The 11415-nt window shown below is 42.6% G+C and overlaps 1 protein-coding gene and 1 non-coding gene across 4 annotated transcripts in view; one reads left to right on the top strand and one right to left on the bottom strand.

Moving 5' to 3' along the window:
* Positions 1-11415, top strand: part of APMAP (adipocyte plasma membrane associated protein) — a 45695-nt gene that overhangs the window by 29220 nt on the left and 5060 nt on the right. The window contains exons 4-8 of one of the 3 annotated variants that reach the window (XM_059406423.1): positions 3294-3386; positions 4824-4940; positions 6227-6401; positions 7006-7140; positions 7587-7779. In XM_059406423.1, coding sequence (XP_059262406.1) covers positions 3294-3386; positions 4824-4940; positions 6227-6401; positions 7006-7140; positions 7587-7779 — 713 coding nt within the window. The remainder of the gene's footprint in view (positions 1-3293; positions 3387-4823; positions 4941-6226; positions 6402-7005; positions 7141-7586; positions 7780-11415) is intronic. The other 2 variants (XM_059406424.1, XM_059406426.1) reach the window with 2 other exon arrangements.
* Positions 2747-2850, bottom strand: LOC132022892 (U6 spliceosomal RNA). The gene has a single exon (XR_009405782.1). It is a non-coding gene; the product is annotated as a U6 spliceosomal RNA (small nuclear RNA).

Consider the following 11415-nt stretch of genomic DNA (forward strand, 5'->3'; position numbering starts at 1 on the left):
GCTGGCAAGGATATGGAGAAAGGGGAACCCTCCTACACTGTTGGTGGGAATACAAGCTGGTGCAGCCATTCTGGAAAACAACATGGAGGTTCCCCAAAAAGTTGAAAATAGAGCTACCCTTTGACCCAGCAATTGCACTCCTGGGTGTTTACCTTAAAGATTCAAATGTAGTGATCCAAATGGGCATGTGCACTCGAATGTTTATAGCAGCAATGTCCACAATAGCCAAACTATGGAAAGAACCTAGATGTCCATCAACAGATGAATGAATAAAGTGATGTGGTGTATATATATAACGGAATACTATGCAGCCATCAAAAGAAATGAAATCTTAACCATTTGCAACAACGTGGATGGAACTACAGGGTATTATGCTGAGCGAAATAAGTCAATCAGAGAAAGACAATTATATGATTTCCCTGATAGGAGGAATTTGAGAGGCAAAGTGGAGGTTTGGGGTTAGAGAAAGAAAAAATGAAACAAGGTGGGATCGGGAGGGAGATAAACCGTAAGAGACTCTTAAGCTCATAAAACAAACTTGAGGATTGCTGCGGGGAGCGGGGTATGAAGAGGATGGTTGGGTTATGGACATTGGGGAGGGTATGTGCTATGGCGAGTGCTGTGAAGTGTGTAAGCCTGATCATTCACAGACCTGTACTCCTGGGGCAAATAATACGTTATATGTGTAATTAAAAAAATTAAAAAAAAAAAAAAAAAAAGCAGGCAGGAGGGAGGAGTAGAGAGCCCTGACCAGTACTTGATCCCAGGACCCTGGAATCTGAAGGCAGATGCTTAACCAACTGAGCCACCCAGGTGCCCTGGATTTTTGCATTTGTATTCATGAGAGATCTTGATCTATAGGTTTTTTGTAATGACTGTCTGGTTTTGGCATTAGACTAATGCTGGCTTTGTAGAAAATTTTAGCAACTATTTCCTCTTCTTCTATTTTCTAGAAGAGATTATAGGGAATTGGTGTCATTTCTTCCTTAATTGTTTGGTAGAATTAATCAGTGAACCCATTGGTGAAAACTTTATGGTTTTTCTCTTTGGAAGGTTATTAGTTATTGATTCATTTCTTCAATAGATACAGGCCTATTCAAATAGTCTGTTTCTTCTTGTGTGTGTTTTGGCTGATTGCATTTTTCAGAATATTGGTTTTTTCATCTAGGTCACCAAAGTTCTGAACATAGAGCTGTTCATGATACTCCTTTATTATCCTTTTCTGTCCATGGAGTCTGTAGGGATGTTCTGTCTTTCATTTCTGATATTGGCAATTTGTATCTCCTCTCTTTTTAACTTAGTTAGCCTAGCTAAGCGATTATCATTTATGGATCTTTTCAAAGAACCATCTTTTGGTTTTGCTAATTTTTTTCTTTTGATTTCCTGTTTTCAATTTCATTGATATCTGCTCTAACTTTTATTTATTATTTCTTTCTTCTGTTTATCTTGGGTTTGCTTTGCTCTTCTTTTCCTAGTTTCCTAAGATAGATGCTTAGATGATTGATTTTAGATCTTTCTTCCTTCCTAATATATGCATTCAATGCTATAAATTTCTCCCTAAGCACTGCTTTCACTGCATCCCACATATTTTGAGAAGTTGTACTTTCATTTTCATTTAGTTTAAAATGTTCTTCAGTTTCTCTTGAGATTTCTTCTTCGACCTATGAGTTAAATAACTTCTAATTAGAAGTGTGTTAATCTTTAAGTAATTCAGGATTTTCCAGCCATTTGTCTGTCTTAATTCCATTGTGGTCTGAGAGCAGCAATGTATGATTTCTGTTCTTTTAAATTTATTAAGGTGTGTTTTATGGCCCAGATTGTAGTCTGTCTTGCTGAATGTTCTATATGAGCTTGAGAAAAATGTGTATTTTGCTGCATTTGGTTGAGCAGTTGATAGATGTCAATTGTATCCAGTTGATCAATGGTGCTGTTGTGTTCAACTATGTGATTATTGATTTTCTATCTTTAGAGCTTGTCCATTTCTGATAGAGAGATGCTGAAGTTTTCAGCTCTTGTATTTATCTGCCTCTTCTTGCATTTCTATCAGCCTTGCTTCATGATATTTGATGCTTTTATTAAGCACATACACATTAAAGCTTATTATGTCTTCTTGGAAGATTGACCACTTACTATATGTATTATTCTTCTTTGTCCCTGATAATGTTTTTTTTCTCTGAAGTTGGCTGTGTCCAAGATCAATGTAGCTACTCCCTTTCTTTGGATTAGTGTTGGCATGGTATATCTTCTTCTATCCCTTTATATTTAATCTATGTGTGTCTTTGTATTTAAAGTGAGTTTCTTAAGGACAACATGTAGTTGAGTCTTATTTTTTTTTTTTAATTTACTCTGAGAGTCCGTTTTTTAATAGTATACTTAAACCATTGATGATAAAGGTGATAAAGTGACAATTGATGTAGTTAAATTCATGTTTACCATTATGTTACTGTTTTCTATTTGTTCCTTTGCTTTTTTTCCCTATTTTTTTCTGCACTCTCTGGCCTTTTATAGTTTTTGGTTTTGTTTTGTTTTTTGTATAGTTGACACACAGTGTTACATTAATTTTAGGTGAACAACTTAGTGATTGACAAATTTATACATTATGCTGTATTCACCACAAGTATAGCTCTTATAGTTTTAATTGACCATTTTATGATTCCATTTTGTCTTCTTGCTTAACCTATCAATTATACTTTTTCTAAAAAAAATTGTTTTAGTAGTTGTCCTAGAGTTTGCCCATATATATTCAAAAACTATGGAATGTTTCACGAATCTGCATGTCATCTTTGTGCAGCAGCCATGCTAATCTCTGTGTTGTTCCAGTTGTAGTACATGTACTGATAAAGTGAGTACTTAATGTGCTTTAGTTTTATCCTGAGGCACTTCTTAGCATTTCTTCCCCTTTAGTTGGGTATAATCAGTGTGTGCAGCAGACATCAACCTGAGGCAGACATGAACAAATGTCCCTGAGTGCTGAAGGTTAGCCCAAGAGTCCACACTCTTTTGAGAGTGGAAAATCCTCACAGTTTTTTCATTGACTGGTGTCTTCTACACTCTTGCTCCAGTGTCAGGTTGAAGCCCATGTGCCAGTGCCCCAGGCCTTCATAGTTTTATCACTGCATGCTTTATGGACTTTTTAAGAACTCAGACATCACCTCTCCTTCATCTTCAAAGCTGTCATTTTCTTTCTAGAGATGCAAAATACAAACAGACCCCCTCTGTTGTAGAAGGCAGTATGATCACAGTTCTTAGGTTAATCTAGTAACTCTCTTGTTCCTTTTTATTTTTTTAAACAGATGTGATGTTTACTGGTACAGCAGATGGCCAGATCGTAAAACTTGACAATGGTGAAATAGAGACCATCGCTCGGCTTGGTTCAGGTCCATGCAGTAAGTCAGTGACAGCACCCCCAATATCTATCTGTGATCATTGAGAAAGGTGCTGAATGGCTGGGCGGAGCTAAATTTCCTTAGAAGTCAGGTTCATCCTTGCAGATGAAGAGCCCCTGACCACATGGCCAACAGAGCCTGACCTGAGTGTTACCCCCAGCTCTTCATTTGCCGTGTGGTCCCTGGACCTCATGGTGCCTGATTGTCACCATGCAGGTGCAGCTTGCCAGCTAGGCAGTGGCCCCAGCACCTGCCAGTTACTTTAGGGCCCCACACCTCTGTCATTCCATAGTGGCGTTCCCCCTTGAGGCCACTTTGAGGAAGATTAATAGCCATGGTCAGTGTGCTGCTATGGAGAAGCAGTCTGCTCGGTCATCACTTGCATGCCGAAATGTTGTTCCTGCGTTAGCTTCTCAGGAATTTCAGCAGTGTCTTTCAGAGTGAAAACACCTGTATGTCACTCAGGTTTGGGGAAATTAGACTAGAAGAATCTCACTGTTTAAAACTTGGTAGCCCACAGTTTTCTTAGTAGTTACCACTTTTTAAGAGCTACAATGCTTTTGTAAAAATGATGCATTTTCATTGTACAAAGGTACAAGGAGAAAGTAAAAGTCACCTGAGAGTCTTCACAGATATAACTATTAACATTTTAGTACATAGGTTGTCAGAGCTCTTTCTGTTCATGGGTACTCTGGTTTTGTGATGGGATCATACTCTACATTCATTTTTTTTTTTAACCTGCCTTTTCCACTCTGTATTTTGGCAGGAAGTGGCCCAATGGTAAGTGTCCTGCAGTAAGGATTCCTGTAGTAAGCACCCCATGGAAAGCACCCTGCACTAAGCACCCTTCATAAAGCACCCCACAGAAGGCACCTTGCACTGAGCACCCCTTCAGTAAGCAGTTTACAGAAGCATCCTTGCATACGAAGCCTGGCAGTGAACACACCTGCAATAAATATGCATTGCCACAGGTTTAAAAGGAGTATAGGTATTAATCTGAGGAATAAAATAGTATCTCTCCCTGTAAGCCAGGTGGAGGGAAAACTGCCAAGGTCCTAGACAGGCAGAATATTCAGGTCAGCAGTTGGGATTAAACTGACAATTACTGAGGTCCTTGGGGGGAATTCTAGAGTTGGGGCCTGGGTCCTGATGATGTCCCCGAGTTAACTGTTCAAGCCTCAGGATGCTGATATGAATGCAATTCTTGGATACCAATTGCTCTTGGTTTGTTCTATATTCTCAGGTGGTCCCTCTGGATACACCAGACAGTGTCATAAGTTCTGAGGGGACTGGAATACTGGGGGTTAAGTTTTTAAAGCCATATCCTTTTCTGTTCTGAACAGCAGGATGTATATTTAGGAAGGGATGGAATAGGTACTTGGAGGCACAGGTACAGTCTGGGACCAGCCACTGATTCCTATCCATTTGTTTCCCTAGAAACCCGAGATGATGAGCCTGCTTGTGGGAGGCCCCTAGGCATCCGGGCGGGGCCCAATGGAACCCTTTTTGTGGCTGATGCATATAAGGGACTATTTGAAGTTAATCCCTGGAAACGTATGTAGCAATGCCTTATTTCCTTCTGGGATTATTTCAGATGTTTTAAACAATATGTGCATAAGTGGATTTAATAGAATTTGTTCAGTACAGTCTACTGGAGACTCTAATATTTTCTTATTCATTGAACAATCTTGGAAGTACTGCCTACACATATCAGGTATCAAGTAACAATACCCTAATTTCCTGTTTGTGTTTTAGCAACAGGGTCTATTCCACAAAATGTTAGAACTCCTGTCTTTATTTTTCTGTGTCTCTGTCTTATCTTCCACTTTGTTTCCTATCTGTTTAATTGTTCTTTGTCCACTTCCTCCTCCCATTTTTCTCCCTGTGTGTGCTTCAGCGGGGGAGTTTGTATGATGCAAGAATTTGTTATTGTGGGGGTGGGGGTGCCTGGGGCTCTGGATAGCCCCCTCTGCTGTTGGCTGGCTATGTGACTGCAGGTGCCTTAGTCTCTCTGTGCACAGGTTACTCATCCATGAAACAGGGCTTGCCTGTTGGTAATGCCTGCCTTGTGAGATTGTGTGAGGGTTTAAATGAGATTGTACATTGAGACAGTTTAGCACTCTATAAATGGTTACTCTCCTGTTTTTAAAGTTTACCACTGTCACCATTTCTGTATTTAAAACTGGATGAATGGAGCATTTTGTATTTCTGTCAAGCAAACTGAAAGATAGTTGCTTTTCACCTAAGATTCTTAATAGATTTTTTAAATGTCACTTGGTATTTTTTTTAAAGATTCTATATTTATTTATTTGACAGAGAGAATGACAATAAAAGAGGAACACAAGCAGGGGGAGTGGGAGAGAGAGAAGCAGGCTTCCCATTGAACAAGGAGCCCAGTGTGGGGCTCGATCCCAGGACCCTGGGATGATGACCTGAGTTGAAGCCAGTTGCTTAACCAACTGAGCCACCCAGGTGCCCCAAAAGTCATTTGGTCTTGGTGAAAGGAAGAGGTCCTCATCCTTAGAGGAAGGGTTTTGCTGTTAATGAAGTCATGTAAAAACATTCATCTCTAAGAGCTGGAAGAAAGGAAAACAGTGTTTTTTACTGGAAGAGGAAATAAATCTACTAGCATATGACATGGAGAAGCCCATTTTAGTTTTTCCTTTTAAATCCGGTAGGCTGATTGAGACTTTGTAATTATTGACCTACAAGTTCTTAGAATGAAAACAGGTCTTCTCTTCCTCCCTCCTTTCCTTCCTTTTTTCATTATTTTCTTTTTTCTTTCCTATTTTGTCCCTCCCTTTTTCCCTCCCTCTCTTCTTTTCTTTCTTCCTACCTAGGTGAAGTGAAACTGCTGATCTCCTCTGAGACACCCATTGAGGGGAGGAAAATGTCCTTTGTGAATGATCTTACAATAACTCAGGATGGGAAGAAGATTTATTTTACGGATTCTAGCAGCAAATGGCAAAGACGAGATTACCTGCTTCTGGTTATGGAGGGAACGGATGATGGACGGTGAGTGTTCATTTCAAGTCTTCTACTTGGTGAGATCATCAGTCAGGCAGGGTGACTTCAGCAGAGTTTATCTGTGGGAGTCATTGGAGTGTTTCTGAGAATAATATTATAGCTTTAGAGATGGGACTTTCATGACTTCTGGAAACAGGTGATGGATGCAACAAAACAGAACAAGATGTCCTCACTTTCTCTTTGAAAAAATATAATTAAAACAGGCCAGTCGATCTGAGCATGTGGTCTAGGCAGTCTGGGTGACACCTCCCAGGCTGGCCTCCGTTTCAGGTCATCCCTCCCAACGGGGACTCCTTTGAGGCTGGAGCCATGGGGACCCTCCCTGGTGGTGAGCCAGCTCCTGGTTCAGCCAAAGAACTGACTGAGGGGTTCTTTAGAAGAGGATGCCTGGGGTCTGCTCTGGATGGGAAGGCCCCCAGGGGCTAGCCTGGAGTGAGGTCTGGGCAGAGGACCACTAGGGGGCCTGTCACTACAGCATGAGGCAGATCCCCTTCCATAGGCCCTCTGCCTGAGGCTCAGAGGGGAGCAAGGCTCCAAGGTGGCAGGGGCCACAGACTCTCCCACTTGAGCATTTGCTGTTGGTGCTCCACAGCCTATTAGAGTATGACACAGAGACCAAGGAAGTGAAGGTTTTACTGGACCAGTTGCGGTTCCCTAACGGAGTGCAGCTTTCTCCCACGGAGGACTTTGTACTGGTGGCGGAGACGACAATGGCGAGGATAAGAAGGTGTGTGTGGCCCTAGCCGAGCTTTGGGGGTGTGCCAGAGCTCGCTGTGGCCCAGCCTGGGTTGCAGGGAGGTGTTGACCTACATAATTGGAGTTGGGGCAGGGCACCTTCTCCTTTGTTGATAGTGGAAGCAGTAAAAGTCAGGGGTGCCTTTTCTTTCTCCTCCATCTCAGCCTGCTTAAAACTTGCAGTCTAGGAGGGTCTCAATTTAATGCTGACCACACATCCTGGGTTCCTTTCTCTACTGGGTAGGCCAACTCCCTGCTACTGCTTCTAGCTTTCCCCTAGGGTGGTGAGTGCCCCTTTCACCATCTTGTGTCTTCCTTCACAGTGGACACGTCTACAGTTATAAATCAATTGGGACTAAGACCATTTTGGTGTTTGACTAAAAGTTTTCCTTAAATTTGGGGACCACTGCTCACCATTTGCTTGGATGAATTTTTCAGATTCTACCTGTCAGGCCTGATGAAGGGAGGGGCTGATCTGTTCGTGGAGAACCTGCCTGGATTTCCAGACAACATCCGACCTAGCAGCTCTGGAGGGTACTGGGTTGGCATGGCAACCATTCGCTCCAACCCTGGGTTTTCTATGTTGGATTTCTTATCCGAGAGACCCTATATAAAAAGAATGATTTTTAAGGTAACTATGAAAACTCTAATTCCAGAAAACAAAATGAAAATGCATCTAATTACAATCTATTTTGACCTTTGGAGCTCTAAAAATTCTCATGCTGCTTATAATATTTGGTACTTACAGTGACTTATATTTTACGTGTGAGTGAGCAGAGGGTCAAAGGGAGGGAGAATGGGAGAGAGAGTCTTAAGCAGACTCCACACCCAGTGTGGAGCCCACTGCAGGGCTGATCTCATGCCTCTGAGATGATGAGTGATGACCCAACATGAAATTGAGAGCCAAGCATCGGATGCTTAAGCAGCTAAACCACCCAGGTGCCTCACTTTTAGTGACTTCTTTAAAACACATTTTATGCTTCAGACTGAAATGTAAGTTGAAACACTTGAACCCTTTGATGTTACCCTTCTGGTTTCCTTGTGTGGGTATTTTTACCATCACCCTCACCATTCTGTCCTGTCAATCACACCTGCCCCTTTGTGATAGCTGTTTCAGGCCTTCTCCCCACTCCATAGACCCTGCAACTTGGCCTTCAAGTGGGGCCCCTGCAGACCACACTGTTGTTCCTCCTCAAAGGGTGTCAGGCACACCTTCCTGTAGCCACACATGGAGACACACTTTCCTCAGATCCCATCCCACCCTGGTTCCTCCTGCCCTCTGAAGCCTTCCCATCAGTCATATTCCCCCATCCCCAGAGGATCCTGACCTTTAACCTCAGCACACCAAACTCTTTTTCATTACAAAAATAATCACCCACCCTTGGCCAGCCACAAACCATTTAATGAAGCCTTTCCTCCAGTGACTTCCCTGAAATGACCTCAGTGTAATTCCCTGTGTCTTACACTGTGGATGAGGAACTGGCTAATATTGGCACTTCCGTCATGCAGAAGTCTTCATTTCCAACAAGCTCCATTTCACAGGCTGAATAGACATTTGAAACTGAGGATGGATTTGAATATTGAATAGATATTAAAATAATGGTAACTTAAGGCCTTGGAAGGTACCAGGCAATAATTACCGAGTCTGCACAGTGCTGGGCCCTATGCCTGGTCCCTGCTGAGGGGCTGTAGGTACCTGGATGCTGGTCTATGGCCTTTAGTTTTGTTGCAAGTTCTGTGGGTATTTTCCTCTTCTTTGCCTCGTTGGCTCCAGAGCCAGCATCTTTTCCCACTGTGAAAAGAAGGCAGGGTGGTGAGGTAGGAGGAAGAATGGTGAGGTAGGAGGAAGGACAGGGTTTTTTTGTTTGTTTGTTTTTAAGAACAGGGGTTTTGAAGGCTAGGCCAGTTGTGGGACCCTGGCCAAATGATGTGACCTCTCTGCCTTAATTCCTCTATCTTTCAAGTGGGAGGAGTAACAGCATCATTCTATTTCATTAGGTACTGAAAAAAATGTAATGGGAATATGCATATAATGCCTATAGCTGACTACTGTAGGTGTTCTCTTTCTGTTCCTGTCCATTTTCCCACAGTGAAGCGGTGCTGGTGTGTCTCTCCCCACCCCAGCCCCTGACAGAACGCATGCTCCATCAGGGCAGGTGTTCATCTGTTTCATTCACTCCTTTGTCCCCAGCACCTAGAACATGACGGGTGCTCAGAAATTACTGTGGCAGTGATGTGTGCTCAGAGATAAGACTACAAGCACGAGGAGGAGCTGGAGTGGTGGCACATGTTCCCAGTACAGGAGAGCTCCACACCTTCCTGAAGCAGATCTAGACCTTGCAGACATGACAAAGTCTAGATCTTATCCTAACTTTCATTGAAGTCATGGAGGATTTTTTTTGTTTTTAGTTTTGAGATAGTATCAGAATTAGAAAATTAACAAGAGGGTACAAAGAATTTCTTTCCCTGAACTATTTGCAAGTAAGTTGCTGACCTGATGCCCTGTCGTCATCAGGGTTTGGGGAGTTGCCCTCGTGGATTCGACCCAGGCTGAGATGTGGCCTTCAGCTGCCATGTCTCTTTATTCTCCTTCGATCTGGAATAGCTCCTCAGTCTTGATCTTTTTGAGAATTACAGGTCAGTCATGTTGTAGAATGTTCCTCCGTGTGGGTCATTGGGCATTTCTCATGATTAGACTTAGGTTATGTGTCTCTGGCAGGAAGACCACAGAACTTGTGTTCTTAGTATGTCTTGTCTAGAGGCACATGATGTCAGCTTGTCCCATACTGGTGGTGGCAGCGTTGGCCATGTGATTCAGTGATGAATGCTGGCTTCTCCACTGTGAAGTCACTCTTTTTCCCTTGGTAATTAATAGGTATTTTGTGGGGAGGTACTTTCTAAATAAGTAAACATCAGTGTGATCTCCTGGTTGCCTTTATTTTTCAGTGATTTTTAATCTCTTACTGCCATTATTTATTTTGAGGCTCAGATTGGCTGTGGCCAGCGGAAGCCCCCTCAGTGTGGCTTTGACCTTTGCACATGCCCCTACTGTTTTTGGAGTGGTTCCTTACTTTCTGGCACAACACGTTGTTCAGGCTTATCGTGCCCCAACTCTGTAATCGACCACTTCTCCATGAGCCCTGGTTCCTTTTACAGGGGATCTGGTGCTACATGTGCTCATGGCTTTTGGTGTGTCACTGCTTCTAGTCCCCCTAAACAGACAAAGCTGGGGAACATATGTGTTTGTATTCATACATAGATAAATACATTTAACCCTTGAGCAACACGGGGGCTAGGGGCACTGGGCCCCAAACAGTCAAAAATCTGCATATAACCTTTGACTCCCCAAAGACTATTTTTTTAAATTTCTTTTCAGCATAACAGTATTCATTGTTTTTGCACCACACCCAGTGCTCCATGCAATCCGTGCCCTCTCTAGTACCCACCACCTGGTTCCCCCAGCCTCTCACCCCCCACCCCTTCAGAACCCTCAGATTGTTTTTCAGAGTCCATAGTCTCTCATGGTTCACCTCCCCTTCCAATTTCCCTCAACTCCCTTCTCCTCTCCATCTCCCCTTGTCCTCCATGCTATTTGTTATGCTCCACAAATAAGTGAAACCATATGATAATTGACTCCCTCTGCTTGATTTATTTCTTGACTTATTTCACTTAGCATAATCTCTTCCAGTCCTGTCCATGTTGCTACAAAAGTTGGGTATTCATCCTTTCTGATGGAGGCATAATACTCCATAGTGTATATGGACCACATCTTTCTTATCCATTCGTCCGTTGAAGGGCATCTTGGTTCTTTCCACAGTTTGGCAACCATGGTCATTGCTGCTATAAACATTGGGGTACAGATGGCCCTTCTTTTCACTCCATCTGTATCTTTGGGGTAAATACCCAGTAGTGCAATTGCAGGGTCATAGGGAAGCTCTATTTTTAAATTCTTGAGGAATCTCCACACTGTTCTCCAAAGAGGCTGCACCAACTTACATTCCTACCAACAGTGTAAGAAGGTTCCCCTTTCTCCACATCCTCTCCAACACATGTTCTTTCCTGTCTTGCTAATTTTGGCCATTCTAACTGGTGTAAGGTGGTATCTCAATGTGGTTTTAATTTGAATCTCGCTGATGGCTAGTGATGATGAACATTTTTTCATGTGTCTGATAGCCATTTGTATGTCTTCATTGGGGAAGTGTCTGTTCATATCTTTTGTCCATTTTTTAATATGATTGTCTGTTTTGTGTGTGTTGAGTTTGAGGAG

This window comes from Mustela nigripes, chromosome 7 (assembly GCF_022355385.1).
Source record: "Mustela nigripes isolate SB6536 chromosome 7, MUSNIG.SB6536, whole genome shotgun sequence".
Lineage (NCBI taxonomy): Eukaryota > Metazoa > Chordata > Mammalia > Carnivora > Mustelidae > Mustela > Mustela nigripes.